The 20,759-nt window shown below is 36.2% G+C and overlaps 1 protein-coding gene across 1 annotated transcript in view; it reads left to right on the top strand.

The window, feature by feature from the left end:
• The window catches only part of DOCK10 (dedicator of cytokinesis 10), a 618,846-nt gene that overhangs the window by 261,990 nt on the left and 336,097 nt on the right, over positions 1-20,759 (top strand). Inside the window, 5 exon segments of the mRNA XM_053710021.1 lie at positions 4,578-4,666; positions 10,405-10,488; positions 13,966-14,121; positions 17,191-17,418; positions 20,417-20,539. Of these exon segments, the coding sequence (XP_053565996.1) occupies positions 4,578-4,666; positions 10,405-10,488; positions 13,966-14,121; positions 17,191-17,418; positions 20,417-20,539 (680 nt within the window).

The raw sequence follows: 20,759 nt of genomic DNA, 5'->3' as shown, positions 1-20,759 counted from the left end.
TACCCGGCCTCAGTTAGGACACCTCCCGTCTGCTTCCGGGTAAAACAGCTGATCGACTGCCGTGCGCTGCCACAATGAAGAACTGTATTCTATCCTCAATACAGTCGGTGCAGTGGCTTACAGGGGCTTTTGAAGGCGCTCAAACCTCCGCTGTGTCTTCTTCCAATCACTGCTGCTGCAGTTAAAGGTCCGATGTATGTACTGGTGGCCGATACCAGGCGGCCAAGTCTCGGTTACGGGGGACTTCCGATGCAGATGACTTGCTCTCCCTAAGCGGGCTACTCGCTCCCGGCAATAGGAGAATCTTGTGGCGGGGTAAGTTGAAAGCAGCTCTCTCTCACAGAGTACAAGTGTGTACACCTGCTGTACCTGTTACACACTCCTCCCACAGGAAGTCTCCCTTACAGGTAACTAGTTTTAAATAGGAAGACTTTAGTTAATAAGAGTTAATTTATTTAGGCCTAGATTTGGAGTTTGGCGGTAGCCGTGAAAACCAGCGTTAGAGGCTCCTAACGCTGGTTTTAGGCTACCTCCGGTATTTGGAGTCACTCAAAAAAGGGTCTAACGCTCACTTTTCAGCCGCGACTTTTCCATACCGCAGATCCCCTTACGTCAATTGCGTATCCTATCTTTTCAATGGGATTTTCCTAACTCCGGTATTTAGAGTCGTGTCTGAAGTGAGCGTTAGAATTCTAACGACAAAACTCCAGCCGCAGAAAAAAGTCAGTAGTTAAGAGCTTTCTGGGCTAACGCTGGTTCATAAAGCTCTTAACTACTGTACTCTAAAGTACACTAACACCCATAAATTACCTATGTACCCCTAAACCGAGGTCCCCCCACATCGCCGCCACTCGATTAATTTTTTTTAACCCCTAATCTGCCGACCGCCACCTACGTTATCCTTATGTACCCCTAATCTGCTGCCCCTAACACCGCCGACCCCTATATTATATTTATTAACCCCTAATCTGCCCCCCTCAACGTCGCCTCCACCTGCCTACACTTATTAACCCCTAATCTGCCGAGTGGACCGCACCGCTACTATAATAAAGTTATTAACCCCTAATCCGCCTCACTAACCCTATAATAAATAGTATTAACCCCTAATCTGCCCTCCTTAACATCGCCGACACCTAACTTCAATTATTAACCCCTAATCTGCCGACCGGAGCTCACCGCTATTCTAATAAATGTATTAACCCCTAAAGCTAAGTCTAACCCTAACACTAACACCCCCCTAACTTAAATATAATTTAAATCTAACGAAATTAATTAACTCTTATTAAATAAATTATTCCTATTTAAAGCTAAATACTTACCTGTAAAATAAATCCTAATATAGCTACAATATAAATTATAATTATATTATAGCTATTTTAGGATTAATATTTATTTTACAGGTAACTTTGTATTTATTTTAACCAGGTACAATAGCTATTAAATAGTTAAGAACTATTTAATAGCTAAAATAGTTAAAATAATTACAAAATTACCTGTAAAATAAATCCTAACCTAAGTTACAATTAAACCTAACACTATACTATCATTAAATTAATTAAATAAAATACCTACAATTACCTACAATTAAACCTAAAACTACACTATCAATACATTAATTAAATACAATACCTACAAATAACTACAATGAAATAAATTAACTAAAGTACAAAAAATAAAAAAGAACTAAGTTACAAAAAATAAAAAAACATAAGAAAAATATTACAACAATTTTAAACTAATTACACCTACTCTAAGCCCCCTAATAAAATAACAAAGACCCCCAAAATAAAAAATGCCCTACCCTATTCTAAATTACTAAAGTTCAAAGCTCTTTTACCTTACCAGCCCTGAACAGGGCCCTTTGCGGGGCATGCCCCAAGAAGTTCAGCTCTTTTGCCTGTAAAAAAAAAACATACAATACCCCCCCCAACATTACAACCCACCACCCACATACCCCTAATCTAACCCAAACCCCCCTTAAATAAACCTAACACTAAGCCCCTGAAGATCATCCTACCTTGTCTTCACCTCACTGGGTATCACCGATCGGTCCTGGCTCCAAAATCTTCATCCAACCCAAGCGGGGGCTGGCGATCCATCATCCGGTGGCTGAAGAGGTCCAGAAGAGGCTCCAAAGTCTTCATCCTATCCGGGAAGAAGAGTAGATCCGGACCGGCAACCATCATCTTCCAAGCGGCATCTTCTATCTTCATCCGATGAGGACCGGCTCCATCCTGAAGACCTCCACCGCGGACCCATCTTCATCCGGCGACGTCCAACTGAAGAATGACGGTTCCTTTAAGGGACGTCATCCAAGATGGCGTCCCTTGAATTCCGATTGGCTGATAGGATTCTATCAGCCAATCGGAATTAAGGTAGGAATATTCTGATTGGCTGATGGAATCAGCCAATCAGAATCAAGTTCAATCCGATTGGCTGATCCAATCAGCCAATCAGATTGAGCTCGCATTCTATTGGCTGTTCCGATCAGCCAATAGAATGCGAGCTCAATCTGTTGGGGGGGGGGGGGGGGGGTATTGTATGTGTTTTATTTTACAGGCAAAAGAGCTGAACTTCTTGGGCCATGCCCCGCAAAGGGCTGGTAAGATAAAAGAGCTTTGAACTTTAGTAATTTAGAATAGGGTAGGGCATTTTTTATTTTGGGGGTCTTTGTTATTTTATTAGGGGGCTTAGAGTAGGTGTAATTAGTTTAAAATTGTTGTAATATTTTTCTTATGTTTGTAAATATTTTTTTATTTTTTTTAACTTAGTTCTTTTTTATTTTTTGTACTTTAGTTAGTTTATTTCATTGTAGTTATTTGTAGGTATTGTATTTAATTAATGTATTGATAGTGTAGTGTTAGGTTTAATTGTAGGTAATTGTAGGTATTTTAATTAATTAATTTAATGATAGTATAGTGTTAGGTTTAATTGTAACTTAGGTTAGGATTTATTTTACAGGTAATTTTGTAATTATTTTAACTATTTTAGCTATTAAATAGTTCTTAACTATTTAATAGCTATTGTACCTGGTTAAAATAAATACAAAGTTACCTGTAAAATAAATATTAATCCTAAAATAGCAATAATATAATTATAATTTATATTGTAGCTATATTAGGATTTATTTTACAGGTAAGTATTTAGCTTTAAATAGGAATAATTTATTTAATAAGAGTTAATTAATTTGGTTAGATTTAAATTATATTTAAGTTAGGGGGGTGTTAGTGTTAGGGTTAGACTTAGCTTTAGGGGTTAATACATTTATTAGAATAGCGGTGAGCTCCGGTCGGCAGATTAGGGGTTAATAATTGAAGTTAGGTGTCGGCGATGTTAGGGAGGGCAGATTAGGGGTTAATACTATTTATTATAGGGTTAGTGAGGCGGATTAGGGGTTAATAACTTTATTATGATAGCGGTGCGGTCCGCTCGGCAGAGGTTAATAAGTGTAGGCAGGTGGAGGCGACGTTGTGGGGGGCAGATTAGGGGTTAATAAATATAATATAGGTGTCGGCGGTGTTAGGGGCAGCAGATTAGGGGTACATAAGGATAATGTAAGTAGCGGCGGTTTACGGAGCGGCAGATTAGGGGTTAAAAATAATATGCAGGGGTCAGCGATAGCGGGGGCGGCAGATTAGGGGTTAATAAGTGTAAGGTTAGGGGTGTTTAGACTTGGGGTTCATTTTAGTGTGTTCCCCATAGGAAACAATGGGGCTGCGTTGGGAGCTTAACGCTGCTTTTTTGCAGGTGTTAGGTTTTTTTCAGCCCAAACCGCCCCATTGTTTCCTATAGGGGAATCGTGCACGAGCACATTTTTCCAGCTAGCCGCTACCGTAAGCAACACTTGTATTGAGAGTTGAAGTGGCAGTAAATTATGCTCTACGCTCCCTTTTTGGAGCCTAACGCAGCACTTCAGAGAACTCTCAATACCAGCGTTATTTAAAAGGTGCGGGGGGAAAAAACACGCGTAGCTAACGCACTCCTTTGGCCGCAAAACTCTAAATCTAGGCGTTAGTTTTCTTGGTATCCTGTTGAAAAGCATATCTATGTAGGCACAGGAGCAGCGATGCACTACTAAGAGCTAGCTGATTATTGGTGGCTGCCATATCTGCATTTTGCCATTGGCTCACCTCATGTGTTCAGCTAGCTCCCAGTAGTGCATTGCTGCTCCTTCAACTATGGATACAGAGAGAATGAAGCAAATTTGATAATACACGTTAATTGGAAAGTAATGAAAGTAATGCATGATCTATCTGAATCATGAAAGGAAACAATTTGGGTTCCATGTCCCTGTAATATTTTTTGTTCTTCATCAGTGCTGCTCATGTTTTAGTTTTCTCATGGTTCCCTAATGGTACGAGCGTCACACTTGAGGTGTACACTCATAATTTATTGTCACTTGTGATTTTGACCATGCAGTCCTAAATACATTAACAAAACAATTTTAAGAGAGTTCTGTATAAATTAAATGAAAATTTGCAAGGGGGTGACAGCATGTAAGTTCTGCCTTCCTGTGTATTGTGCAGTTTATGTGATATACAAATAATATACAACTGTGGGATGTCACCTTGTTGCAGATAATCCAGGGGAAGATCTGATGAATTTAGAATCCCATCATGAAGAAGCAGATTTAACAGAGAACTCTTTACATCCTGATTTTGCAAAGGTGAGGGAAACAGCCTTTATTTTTAGTAAGTTTTCATACAAATAACGAAGGAGAAGTAGGCATTAAATGCATTATAAATGTATCTTACATTAATCTATCATGTAGTGACAGTTCATTTCCTCATATACTATCGTTTTAATGTCATTCCCTCATTAAGTATTCCTGTATTTTTGCTGCTGCCTCTAAAGCCAGCTCTATGTTGGACCTATGATTATTAGATTAAAGGTATAGTCTACTTGAAAATTGTTTTTGTTTAAAAAGATAGATAATATCTTTATTACCCATTCCCCAGTTTTTCAGAACCAACACTATAATATTAATATACTTTAACCTCTATGATGATCAATGATTATTCCTGATCTAAGTGTCTTTGTAATCTTGCATTTTAGCTAATCAGTGCTGGTTCTTGTATAACCATTTTCATTCTCCATAGGAGTGAGCACAATGTTATCTATATTATACACATGAAGTAGCACTGTCTTTCTGTTGTGCAAGATTTAAAAAGCTAATAAAAAGTACTGAGATAAGGGGCACTCTGTAGGGACATTAAAAACAGACAAACCTAGAGGTTATAAAATATATTAATATAACAATGCAGAGCTGGGGTATGGGTAGTAAAGGTGTTATCTATCTCTTAAAACAATAAATTAAAAAAACAACAACATACAGATGTAAAAAGAGATTAAAAAGTTATGTGTGTGGTTTACATTTAAAGGCCCTTATGTTGATACGTTGTACATTTGCTTATTTATTGCTTGTTTTTTTTTCCTTTTGTTTTGTAGAATATGTAATGTGTATATAGTACAGATTGCAGTAGCTTGGCTATGGATCCTTGTCATTTAAACTAATTGATAGCTGCATGATTTGGCACAATGTGTGTGAGTAGTTGTTGTAGGAATGTTTTATGCATTATAACTCTCTAATGATGTGATGGCTCATTATCTTTCTACCTGGAGGCTGTGCTGAGTGCTCCATACCAATAGAAAATGTATGGATTTTTCCATACATGCATAATTCATTGTGTTCTTAATATATAGTTAGCGCTAGCTAAGTGTGTAACTACAGGGGTGTCAACTGAGACTGGGCCCACACATTTAGGGGGGACATCTGGCTCTGAAATAAATATTAGCATTGCTACAGGGGGCCTGGTGGGGCCTGAGCTCCACCTTTATCATGCCAGGCCCCTTGTGTGTGCCCTCCCCTTGAAAAATATGGTTGATAGTATAAGCTTTGCCTTTATATATATGGTAGCAGGGTTTCCAAGATGGCCAATCATGATGATGTTGTACTGAAAAAACTGCCACCATATTTGTACAGGAAGGTTGCACAAGTGAAATCTTCCACTGTACCAAGGCACAGTGGCGGCTGGTGAATTATGAAGATGGAGGTGCACTTGGCCCCTCCCCTGACCACACCCCTTGAAATAAAGCCACGCCCCTCAGATTGCTCTCTCATATATATATATATATATATATATATATATATATATATATATATATATATATATATATATATATATATACACACACACACACACATATATATATATATATATATATATATAGGCCCCACAAGGGTAGCTTGTCCCTTTAAAGCAAGAAAAAAAAATGTGAAGTGATGTATGGTGTTCTATAACTATTGAAGTAGGCATACCAGGGTAAGTGGCGTTGACACACTTTTTCCTTGGCATATACTGTGATATCACTTGTACTTACAGAGTATGCCCCAACACACAGACAGACACACTTTCCCTCACCCCCACACACACAGACAGACACACTCTCCCTCACCCACACACACACAGACACACTCTCCCTCACCCACACACACACACAGAGACAGACACACTCTCCCTCACCCTCACCCACACACACACAGACACACTCTCCCTCACCCACACACACACACAGAGACAGACACACTCTCCCTCACCCACACACACACACAGAGACAGACACACTCTCCCTCACCCACACACACACACAGAGACAGACACACTCTCCCTCACCCACACACACACACAGAGACAGACACACTCTCCCTCACCCACACACACAGACACACTCTCCTTCACCCACACACACACAGAGAGACAGACACACTCTCCCTCACCCACACACACACACACACACACACAGAGACAGACACACTCTCCCTCACACAGAGACAGACACACTCTCCCTCACCCACACACACACACACACACAGAGACAGACACACTCTCCCTCACACACACACACAGAGACAGACACACTGTCCCTCACCCACACACACACAGAGACAGACACACTCTCCCTCACCCACACACACACTCCACACTGCTGTCTGCTGTCAGAGTGCTGCACACAACATGTCTGTAAAACTCAGTGATAGGTTTATGTTTTTACAGCCACAAGAAATATATGCAAGGGTTAAACTGCACAGAGAAAAGCAACGTGTCACAAAAAACGGTCTTAGCTTTTCTGTTGAATCTTTACTAAGTTTAATGGCTGCTGCTGAGACAAAGCGTTGCTGACAGCACTAGAAGCACACACACAACAGCACAGTATACATAAAGATATGTAGAAGGTGTGCAGGTAATGAGTGTATATGGCCATAAAATGTATGAGACACAAGTGCAGTTTAACCCTTGCATATCTTTTTTTTGTGGCTGTAAAAACATGACCCTAACACTAACACAGTTTTACAAGCACATCTTTTATTAAGCAGTCAACAAAATTGCTGCAGTTCATGAAAACAAGATTGCATACTAATAAACAGACACTTATATTGTTTGCCTTATTTTTCAGAAATTGTGGATTTTGCACATACATTTTTTTAGTCTCCCAGCGTGCGGCGTAGAAGTCAGTCAGACTCAGCAATGCATATACTCGCCCAGTGCCCCCTCTGCTTTATTTAGTGGAGCGCAGCCATTACGTTGGTGTCTGTAAGTTACAGAGTTAACAAGGTGTTGAAACGTATATGTCTTGGGCTGCAGTCTCATTTTATTATTAAACTAATAATAAAATGAGGCTGCAGCCCAAGACAAATACGTTTCAGCACCTTGTTAACTCAGTCTGTTACACTCGCTTGCTGGTCCGGTGTACTGCTAGCCCATGGTCCGGTGTACTGCTAGCCCACAGCAGGGCAAAAAGTAGAGGAAAATATAAATTGTGCAGATTCAGTACTGTAATTGCATTACAGACAGTACTGAATCTGATTACTTATCAGCGGACTCAATATTTTTTATAAGTTCTCTATTCGCCAGAGCAGAACTTATAAAATATTAAGCCCGCTGATAAGTAATCAGATTCAGTAATATCTGTAATGCAATACTGTGCCAGGCAGACCCCAAACATGCCCCAAACTTACAATTTGGATGTTCCAGTTTCACCTCAGTTTCCACAGCAGACTCCACGTGACATGAGTGGATCCAGGCTAAACAACATCAATGGCGCTTGGGAATAATTAAGAAGTGCGCGGCCACACACATTAGAGGGAACATTGGGCCAGACTCCACTCGCTTGCTACTCAATTTCACTTGAGCGCGCTCAGTGCTGCATCCTGACCTGGCCCGGCCCGGCCCCAACCCCAATCAACGAGACTTTTAGACAGTCTAAAATCTTATTATTTTTTTGCTATTAAAAAATAAAAAGTCATATTCAGTTCCCTAATCCACCTCATACACTTAATCATTAAGACAATTAATTATAAAGCTTACTTGATAAACTAGTAGTTTGCCCTCTGCATACGCTATCACCTCATTACTTGTATGACACAGATATCATTGTAGACTGTATTTGCCTGTTAACAGCCAGCAAAAAAAAAGTGCTCCATCTGCTGGCCGCCCATAAAAAAAACACTAGTCGCACACTAAATATTGTGCGATTAAGAGAGGTATAGGCTCAGTTATGGGCTGCGCTGTAGTCACATAGGAAAATTATGCAAATTTATATGGCAGGCTATACTGCTCTACCGCACGTGCGGTAGAGAAGTGAAATAGAGGTATATAAAAGAGGTTGGGTTTTTTTAATAAAAATTGACAACTTGACAGTTTAGACTAGAAAATTTTTGGCTGAATAAATATAATATTTCCAATAGGAGAAATTATATTTATTCATCCAAAAAAATATTTTCTTTCTTTTTTTCCCTTTTTCTTTTGGGTGTTCACGTGCGGGAGTGCTCAAATGGAGGAGCCTCCACTGCCAAGGCATCAGAGACAATAGATAGAATTGAGCAGATAAGTATTGCACAAACTTCTAATAAGTTTCAGAACTAAGGCTGAGAGTTTTAAAGAACCACTTTCCTACTCAGAGATAAATCATCACAAAGGGAGGAAATGAATAAAATCTGTATTCGTGGCCATGACTGCATCCATGGAGAGACTGACCGGATACAATTACCAGCTGTAATAATGGTAAATTAGAATGCAATAACAACATTCAAATGACTTTAAAGGGGCATATTTATCAAAGTGCGAGCAGACATGATACAATGTAGCGTATCATGTCCGCTGCACATCGATAAATGCAGACAGCATATGCTGTCGGCATTTATCATTGCACAAACAGTTCACCAGAACTGCTTGTGCAATACCGCCCCTTGCAAATTTGCGGCCAATTGGCAGCTAGCAGAGGGTGTCAATCAACCCGATTGTATTTGATCGGGTTGATTTCTGTCCGCCGCCTCAGAGCAGGCTGGCAAGTTATGGAGCAGCGGTCTTTTGAAACAAGGGGCATCAAGCTCCATAATTTGGCCCCAAAGACTTAGTTGTGGGCCTCATACTTATAATCCTTTCTATTCAAGTCATAAGGATCTGTGAACATATCATGCTGATCTGTTAAAATGGTCAGGCAGGCTTTTTTTATATTGTTATTGTTATTTTATTTTTTTTAGAAATATATCAATATTAACACTGAATCTTACTGTTGGAGATCCCAGGGCAAACAGGATTACTTTAGAGACCATCCTGGAGTCATTTGATGATCATCAAACTACTTTAGAAGTCATTTGCACATCATCAGACATCATCAGGCTTGTAAAGTCATCAGCTAAGGTAAAAAAAATTCTGGGTAATAACTTCAGAATGATTAGCAGATTACCTTACTGATTACTTCACAAGCATGAGCAGCCAGTCAATGACCCTAGAGTAAAAATTTTTGGCCTGTGGAGAAACTTCAGGAGGGCTTCTTATGACTATTCTGGAGTAATAGATTACTTCAGAATGACCACAGGAAGATTATCCTTTTTCACTAGGGATACCACTGTCTTTAAAATGTAGTTTGCACTCAAAACTGATTTTGGGTGCCTGATAAACTAGCAGTCTGAGGTAGAAACCAACAGTTCTGCTGCTTACTAGATGCAAAAGTTGTAATTATCTGAAAAATGCTTGTTTAGGCTTAAGCTATGACTGTGATAAGACACAATTTTATATAGATGCATGTTTTCACTTGCCAAGGAAGTCTCATGTATATATATATATATATTTCAATGCTATATATGTAAAGAAAGTTTCTAATGAAACACTTTACAGTTTCCAATATAATATTATAGTAATAAATTATAACCTTTAATATCATGTGCTTGTATATTGCACCAAAATCTTTATTAGAATCTGAGATCTGGAAGTGTAGAGACAAGATCAGGGAAGTGTTAAGAGCAATAAAAGGTGCTAGTCTTGGACTAATTATGGAAATTGCTTGCAAATGTAAATTATAGTGCGTTGCCATAATAATCTAACTGATTATATCTTTTTATAGTATATCACAGAAACCGAAGAAAGCATAAAAGCTGCAAGAATTGCAGAAAGACTTAATCTGTTTTGTCTTGATCCAGATATATGTGTAAGTACTGTCTTGTTTGTTTTGTTTTTTTACCTACAGAAAAACTATCCACACACTGCTTTATTATGCATTTACTTTTAATGAATTTGTTATTATTCTTGTAGCAGCAATTACTCACGTCTTCAAACATTGCAACGTGGCTTCATTGCAGGTTTTAGTATTCCCTTTTAACAGGGAAAAGCAAGTGCTAACAAGATCCAGGACTCAGAAGGTGCTTTTTTTGTCCCACTGTTCCACTGTTTTATACCTTTTCTCTTCCTCAATGTGCAATTAAAGGACCAGTCAATACAGTAGATTTGCATAATCAACAAATGCAAGATAACAAGACAATGCAATAGCACTTAGTCTGAACTTTAAATGAGTGATCAGACCTGATCAGAAGAAGGGACGTTTGAGGTCCCGAAACGTCACTAATAAAATATTTCACACTGATATCCAAAGTCCAGTGAGTGCTTCACTTTGTTTCCTTGCTGCATACTCCTCAAGAGCACCCTGGCAGTTGCAGGACGGTGGTGAGAGTGCATATACCTTATGAACTTTTGCGCTTATATATATATATATATATATATATATATATATATATATATATATATATATATATATATATATATATATATATAATTTGATCCCTTGTGCATTTCTAGGAATCCACTGTTTGTGAGTTTAATTATTCACAGGCCTAGAAGTTACATCAACTTTGCAATGTTTGATGTACTTGATAGCCATAAAAAATGAGGAGAAAGTTCATTATTTTAAGGATGGCAAGAAAAGAAACTTGCTTATGGTAAGGATAACTGGACGTCTGTACCATGTGAGATAATTAGAACCAGGTGTCAAATCAGGTGAGAAGTCAGTATGCGAGAGTCAGGAACAGGAGATTTAACAATAACCAATATACATAGCATAAGGGATAGGAAGAAGAATAGCCCATAAATTCATTCCAAAGGTCAGCATCCATGTGATCAGTCCAAAGTAGGCAACTCAGCAAGGGGCCAAGCAAGAGACAATATGCATGAACAGGCCAAAGTCGAAACAGAAGTCATAACATTGGAGGTTAAGAGCATAAAAGCCAAAATCTTCATAACAAAAAAAATACTTGACAAATAGTGCTTTCACGTGTCTTTTAAAACTTCCTGTGCCACTTTTGGAACACTTTCTGCCGCAGAGTCACTTCAACATTAGGGTTACAAATAATGCTGCCCTTAACGCTGGTTGCATATCCTGTGCTATGTTAAACTCTACTACAAATGCACACAGTTCTATGCTTAGCACACTTCTCTGAAGCATCACAACACCCTGTGGTAATTCCTTATCTACTGTAAACATTGAACAGTTCATAATACACTTTTTGATTCCAGCAGCATTGCACCTGCATTCTTCTTAACATGGGCTGAGATGTGCACAGTTAAGTGCTCCGGGGCCAAACACATCCACTATAGCTGATTACAATATTTTCTGTTCACATACCTCTTGTAAATCTGCAGCCGAAGTATTTTTTAACTTGTGGGTAACTTGCAATGTAGGGATCTGCTGCTAATTTATTATAAATCAGGACAGTTAGGTGAATTTTTTGATAGTTGGTAGGTATGATATTAAGCTCACTCCTGTCCTCTTAGTGTATGTACATTATACATATATCTGTATTTGTGTGTAGTTGTTTGACTAGTGGTACTGGTATTTCCAATTGGCCATGTACTAGAGCCCAAAATAAAACTTAACCAAATTCCACAGCCGTAGACCTATTTGTTATTTTCTAAACTCTGGCTCATAGGTAAATTATTAACACTGAAATTTATAAACAGTCTGTATGAAACACTCAAGGTAATTGAGCACATTGTTTAAAAATATTGCTTATCTCTATATTATTGTGGTACCAGCCCTAGTTGTGGTAGGTGATCATCTGATATATAAAAGAAACCATTTCAAGGGTAAAAGTAAATGAGTACTTACTCTCTATATAACCCACTGCTGTGAGATGCTGTTTCTCCTTCAAATAGATTATAAAGTCTTCTCACTCTACCCTACCTATATGTAGGAACAAACTAAAAAGGAGACCAGTGTTAGAATCCATGAGCATTTGCCAAATATTACACAGGTGAATCCCCCATTGTCAATGTTCAGACATGTTACAAACATGCATGATCATAAAGCAGATACCTTCATGTGGACTATAATAAGGAAACTCACTCAGACAGGGAGTGAAATAACAGGAGTTTTATTTTTTCCCATTATGAACACAATGGAATTTGAAAATGGGGTAATAAACCAACACAACATTAGTATATTTATTTCAACATTAAACTATAATGGATTGTTTTAAATCAAAATATTAATACATATAAATCCATATATATCTCAGAAGTTTCAGATCCATGACTATTAGCTATGTTTTATGTATTACCACTGAACAGTATTTGTTACAGTTAATTCAATTTTCATACCACAAATCCATCTAACAGATGCTATATTCCTTTATTGATCTACATTGTTGTATTAGCACCTTTTCAGTGTTTTATAATGGTCTATTAGTGTAAAAGCTTATTATATTCAGTTTCTCAATCAATGTGTAAAATAAATTATTACAAAACCTATTTTGAATTAGATTTGCAGTGGATAGCTTAATTATAGTTTAGAACTGGTTACATTACATGACATATAAGTCAGATGGTTAGGAGTAACAGAGCCTCAAATAGGGGTTAATACATGGGTATTTCTTAAAGTGGTATTAAACATAACTTTTTATTAGCATAGTATTGAGGTATTCCCTGACTCCCTTATATATCGGTGCCGCCATGTTGAAATCTATCTTTCACTACATTCTAGTGCTTACCTGTTTGCACATGTGTAGTAACTCTCTTTTAGATACCTAGAGTGTAACCTAGGTTCCATAATGGCAGCACCAATGATTAGAGGAATGTTCATGAAATGTAATTAATGTGTAATGTACCTTTAAGTCTTGGCTTAATTAATGGTTTGAGAATGGAGATTTTAAAATGGGCATTTATAACACATTTGATTAAGTCAATGATTTAATATAATGGAGATTATACACAGTTTTATGCTCATTTTCTAACCTTGTAATGTAATGTTTTTAAAATGATTTATACTCCCATATATTGCATTTGTATATAGTATAAACCTACATATATAGTCTATACAATTTAATAAAGAACAGTTACTATAAAGCCTTGAATCACACAGAATTTAAGTTAACCTGTGATTAGTGACTTCCCAAAGGACAAAGTGTCTGTCTTTAAAAAAGAACACATTGTTTTTGGCATTTATATTTAAACAACTCATATAAATGTTAATGTAGAATTATATTTTTTGTTTTAATTAATAACATTTCTAAAGTTGTTTACTCCTGCATGAAGACTAAAAAAGAAAGCACTGGAATAGTTTTGTTCTGAGAAACACTCAGTTTGTATGGAAGTTATTTTTTATTTTGTCTCTAATCAACTCACATTTATATTTTAGATATCAAAGCTGCAGAAAACAGATATATCTGCAAATGACACTGTGATCAAACCATTTGAAGAAAAGAAAGCTAAGAGGATTATGATATCTTGCAAATCCCTCAGTCTGAATCTTCAAGCCTGTGTCACAGAAAATGACAGTGATCCAGTGACTAATGTAAGATATGGGAAGCAAATGGCTGTTCATTTTATTATACACTGTTTCAGGAAATTGGTGAAAAGACAAAAAAATGAAGAGGGCTCCATTTATGAAGTTGAGAAAACTGCCTCTGAGGCCTATCGTTTTAGGCGAGCATGAAACAGAGGTTAGGAAGCAGCTCCGCCTTAAACTCTCTGCCACCTTTTAGGATCGAGATGATTGACAGCCACTGCTAGCGGCTGATTGGCCGCCAGTGAGCAGAGGGTGGCATTGCACAAGCATTTCACTAGAAATGCCGACACCATATAAACAATCTCAGAACCTATTACTTTGCCAGAATAGTTTTGTTCCCCAAGTGAGATTTGAGAAGAAAATATCCATCAATGCAGTTGTCCATAGCCCAAGTCAATGACAACATTTTATTTCACAGTATGCCTTATATTCATTTTGGGTTAGGATCATTTTCTAATTGTAATATTTTTCTCTTTTAGGATACCAGACAAGCAAACTAAACAGATTTTTAAAATCAATCGGTCAAGTTCAATGAAAATATGCATAAACCAAAGTCTATCTATCTTAGATTACAATACTTGCTGATATCAAATGACCTTCCTCGAATCATAGGGCTGTCTTATATTTCAACAACTGCCAAAAGCATGACAATGTAGTACAGAAAAACCCCTTGCATGTTTTGAAACTCTTCGTTCTTAAAATTTAACTTGAATCTATTTCATACAAAGGCATTAGGTTATTTCCGTAACTATAACATCATTTCGATCTATTATACTAGGTTAATGTGAGGCAAAGGATGGATTAGAATTGATAGTTTATTGAATTTTGAGATTCTAGGCAATATTAAATACATTCTAACAGAGAATTGATGACATTTACCAAGTTCTATGGATTTTTTTGTGAGTATGGAGACAATGGAGAAATGTGAAAAAACATGTTTAGCTTCGCAGTCTTGGTGCAATTATAAAAAAAAATGGGTTGTCCCTGCGAGAGTTAAGCTGCCTCCCATAGAAATTATGAGAGCTCTCTGCTATGTAAAAGTTCCCAATGGAGGACCACATACACAAGGAGAACTCGGCGTATGTTAAACTTTAATATTACGCCTAATACAAATCAAAATACGCTGTTTTTAGTGCACTGTACCATAAAATTGAATAGGTTTTTCATTCACAGTAATTAGTGTTTTGAGAATTTATTAAAAATAAAGCTCACCAACTTTTAACTTGCGAGAAAAAACAAGAAGATCCGTAGGGCGGAAATGTTTAGATAATTACACTTGGATTTGAGAGACAATTACGCTTTGTATTTTGTATTTATTAAGTATGAATTTTTTTTGTACATCCAGCGTCCTTATATTATGGCTTACTCTGTGCATATTTAATACTATTTATTCCGGTGGAATTTGCATACAAGTTTTATGATTTTGATAAAATATGATTTTTGGTGAACATTTTTGTTAAGATTTTTTATGTACAATTTTTCTTGTGTATTTTTGTGTGAAACGTTCAATTATTAGTTTTGTATGATTTTTAAATCACAATTTTCATTGTGCACTTTAGTAATGTGTGCATCTCCTTCCAGTATGAAAATGTGGTATACGCCCTTTAGCAAGACATCCTGTTTTCAGTGTAAAAAGTGGCTTCAGAGAATTCGACCAGGGAAATAGAAGTACTGGTGAGCATTCTTAGAGAATGTCACAAAGACCTATAGATCATTAGACCCATAATATGTAAGACTTTGGAGGGGGACTCCATTCTTTCTTGTTTTTCTGAGATTTGAATAATCTTTTCCCCATGTTGATTTTATCCAGGCTAGGGGAATATAAAACAATATTTTTCAACACTTTCTGCAGTCTTTAAAGCAACATAAAAGTTAAAATTTTAACTTTCGTGATTCAGATAGAGTATGCAATTTTAATCAAATTTACAATTTATTTATATGATTAGTTCTCTCTTCTTCCTTTAAGTACATATGTAGCCTCAGGAGAGTGCTTGAGTTGTGAGCACTATACATTGCAGACAATATATGTCCTATAGTGCAAAACAATGTATAACATTATTAGAAACAGTTATAAACATTGCTGCCAGTGTATAGCATTTATGTCCATATATTGCTCAAGGCATGAACATACCTAGGTATGCTGTTCAAGTAAGGATACCAAGAGAACAAAGTCAATTTGATAATATAAGTAAACTGGACAGTTGTTTAAAATTGCATGCTGTATCTGAAAGTTTAATTTTAACTTGCCTTTCCTTTTAATTCACGGTCAGTTTCTGTAGTGATTTTTCTAAAACACTGAGGTTTGATATTACTAATTTTATTCTCCAGTTCCCTATAAGAAAAATGAAATAATAGTTTTATAATTAACATATACTTAATATTGCTATTTTGTGATCATGGACAAATAAAAAAATATTAAAGGGACAGTCAACTCCAAAAATGTTATTGTTTTAAAAGATAGATAATCCCTTACCTGATCCCCAGTTTTGCACAACCAACATGGTTATATTAATATACTTTTTACCTCTGTGATTACCTTCTATCTAAGCCTCTTTTGACAGCCCCCGATCACATGAATTTTTATTTATTATCTATTGACTTGCATTTTAGCCAATAAGTGCTGTATCCAGCACAACTCCACGGGAGAGAGCACAATGTTATCTTTAGTCACACATGGATTAGCAGTCTCTTGTTGTGAAAAGCAAATAAAAAAGCATGTGATAAGAGGCTCTCTGTAGTAGGTTAGAAACCGGTAGATCATTAGAGGTATATATGTTATAAAGTGTATTAATATAACAATGTTGGTTGTGCAAAGCTCGGAATGGGTAGTAAAGGCATTATTTATCTTTTTAAACAATAACAATTTCGGTGTTGACTGTCCATTTAAAATAACAGAACAGAACATTAAAGGAATTAAATATTTTATGCAGATGAAGTGTCTGCATGTGTTTTTAATTGCTTCATTAAATTAATTGCTTTATTTATTTATTTCCAGTTTTTTTTACAAATAATATCTCATTTAGTTTAAGCTCATTTTGATTTAATTCATATTGGATGATTTCTTTTTTTCTGCAGATTGAACCATTCTTTATAAGTTTTGCTGTGTTTGATATAAGAGATGGCCGGAAGATATCAGCCGATTTCCATGTAGACCTTAACCATGATATTGTAAGACAGATGATTTCTTCTTGCACAAGCTCTGTGGAAAATGGAACAACTTCACCTTCCATTAGCCACTCAAAAGGATCAGAAGAACCTCATGTGCAGAGTTATTTAGAGAAATGGCTGCAGTACCCTAGACAAGTAAGCAAGTTCATAAAGGCCACAGTAATATTATACCTACCAAGGAGTAAAATAGTCTGTTTCACTTGGTATTTTGCAGTGAGACAGCTGATTTGCTCCTTCCACTATGCAGCACATTTACCCATCCTGATTGTCCTTAAAGGGAACCATAACACCTGCTTCAAATATTCTAAACTAACTTGTTCTAATACTGCAAAATAAATTAACTAACAATTATGTATGCAGTCTTCATCTTTTAATTCTGTTGTAGAAAACCAGCCTCATAATAAATAATTTAATAACAGCTTAATCTGCAGCCTAGCACTTTGTATGTAAGCTGCCATGTTATAACGTGCGTTCTACATCAGTACTGTAGATCACGTGACTCACAAGGCACCTCCTTTTTCTAATGCTGAGGAAGCAGAGCATGACTACAGTGTCTAAGAAGAATGGCTTCAGGCACTGCTACGATTATAAATACCAAGAGCAGGGGAGGAAGGGGGAGGGAGACTCCTGAGACTGTGAGTAACTTAGATGAATGCAGATGTTTCTTTTTACATTTATATCTGCAGCAAGAGTTTGGGTTCTGTCTCCGGAGCCTTTCTTCCCCCTGTGCATTCCTCTCCCCCTCCCACTTCCTTCCCTGCTCTTGGTATTTATAATTATAGCAGTGCCTGATGCCATTCTTCTCAGACACTGAATGTGATCATTCTGCTTTCTCAGTGTTAGTAATAGAGGAAGGTGACATTTTTGTCACATGACCCACTGTAGTGGAAAGTAATTGCCAATATGGCAGCATACGTAGCAGATTGTAGTCTGCAGATTAACATTCAAATTATAAAGGTGTTTTCTGCAACAGAATGCAGTAAATTGATGACCACACACAGAATTGTAGTTAGTTTATTTTGCATAATCAGAAACAGTTAGTAAAAAACATTTCAAAGCAGGTGTTATGGTTCCCTTTAAAGGGACATAAAACAAGTTGGAATTAGAGACAAAATATAATATGTACTCTAATTACTTTACCTGCAAATTTATACTGCATTGCCTCACCATTAACCCATTCTTTTAAGTTTCGGAATTGTACAGCTCTAACTCCCCCACACATTTCCTTTTATGGCTGCATATATAGCTACCTTTGCTTTTGGTAGAATGCAGACTTTAATAACTCTCATTATCTGCTGGAGCATGCCTAAAAGCAGGCAATCAGCTGTGAAATACAATGCCTGTGTTTTTGATGCTAAACACTGATAAGGGGGTGGATCAGATTACTTCAGACAGCATGGCTATTTAAGTAATTTTGCTTATTTTTGAAAATTATTTTAAAATACTTTGCCAGCAATTTTTAAACAATATTTTTATGCGAACAACTTTTACTTAATTAGCCCTTTTATGATATGCACAGATCTCAACTTGTTTTATGGCACTTTAAGCAGTAAAAAGTTGTTTTTCTTTATATAATAAAATTTCCAATCACTTTTTACTAGGAAATATTTAGATTATCCTATCAGTTTCATTATTGATAGTGTATTCAACTATAATATTTAGTTTATTTTTAAAAGTTTTCAGAATTCTACTTTGAATGGCTATTTAATAAAAAACAACATTTTTTTAATACATATTTTATTAATGTGATAATACAACATTCTATACCTTCCTTCCCACATTTTCAAACATGCACATATGAAATAATTACATTCTAAACATGTTGCATTACTTTTATTTCACTGCAATAATATGAGGTATAAAACTACAAGTATTACTTTATAGAAATTATGTATATGCCAGGAAATACTGAAACAGTATTTAGAAGAAATGAGTTGCCAGAAGGTTGTTTCATTTTTTTATCATCATTATTATTATTATTATTATTATTATTATTAATAAAAAGGATAGAAATCACTATATTTTAATTGTTGTGCATATGTAATATTTATATTTATATTTGATTTGATTTGATTGTGCTTACCAGTGTATAAATGATTGATCATTAGCTGATTAGCAGAACTCTGACTGTTTTGTACGTTAGTAACACACCGCCAAGCATAAAAACAAAAAGACACATTCTCATAACAGGTACATCCATTTTACACAAATATATAATTGTAGTACATTTTAAAATGACCTATTTTAGATGCAAAATTATGTCCCTTTAATACTGAAAATATACATAGATCTTTACAAGGCAATACAGGGGCAGACATAATAATGATTTTTTTTACCCTGAACGGAACAAATTTATTTTACTAATTTGTAGGGATGGGCAAATGTGGTGAAAGTGTAATTCTCTTGGTAGAATGAATAGTCCTGTGGACATTTGTTTTGGACAATCGAATTTTGATATGAATGAAAATCCATTAAAATTCGGTAATGGAATGTTATTTCCAGGTTTTGTAACGTTACTTTCATTTTTGAATGTTCATAATTAGATCGAATACCCACATTCACAATTTCGAATGTAATATTCGATTTAACAAATACTAGTCAGAAGTTCAATAGATCATGTGGCAGGGAATTCTATAAATATATTGATTCACATGTTTCTATTTTGAAAATTGAGTTATTCTTATATTGCATTTAAAGATAGCATCAGAAATACTATTACATTCAACAAAAGTTAGAATGTTGTACACACATTTAAAACTTCGAAATGAATGAGAAAGAGTGTGTTAAAATTTGTTTCATTTTTCGAATGTTGCAAAACGTTCGTCTAGTCCTACTAATTTGTAAGCATTTCTGTTATCATTGTAGAAGACGTCAATGTTAGGAACAGTAGCATCTGTATAAAAACATTCTGACCTCCTGGTTACAGAGAATCTCAACTACAGAACTGATCTCAGGGTTTAATAGGTCTATGACATTGTGTTTCAGACCAGCACACTATAATAGGAAAATGGCAATGGATTTAGATATATTCCCAAAGCAAATACAGGGTCATTCTGACTCTTATTTACTAGCAGTAAGCTTATTTTGTGGAAGCAAAGCCCAACCTTGAATGTATGCATGGTTTCTCTTGCAGGCAGTTTTTTCAGTAACAAATCCACATTCAGATGTGGTTTTAGTTGCTAGAATTGAAAAGGTTCTCATGGGAAATATTGCCAGCAGTGCTGATCCATATATTAGGAATTCCGACTCAAGCAAGGTAAAGTAATGCAGAATCGTTTTTGTATTGTTTGCTGTAGACAGAGGATGTTGTCTAATAATTTAGGATGCTACGTTGCCCTTTTTTGTTAAGAAATATTTGACTCATAATAAGGCAGGCTGTCCTGTATCTTTACTACCTGGGGATTGTAGTTTTAATCCATATAGCATTATGCTCACTGCCTTTGATCAGTGTCCAGTAACTAGAAGTATCAGTGACT

This window comes from Bombina bombina, chromosome 4, assembly GCF_027579735.1.
Source record: "Bombina bombina isolate aBomBom1 chromosome 4, aBomBom1.pri, whole genome shotgun sequence".
NCBI lineage: Eukaryota > Metazoa > Chordata > Amphibia > Anura > Bombinatoridae > Bombina > Bombina bombina.
This window is presented reverse-complemented; position numbering and strand designations above follow the sequence as displayed.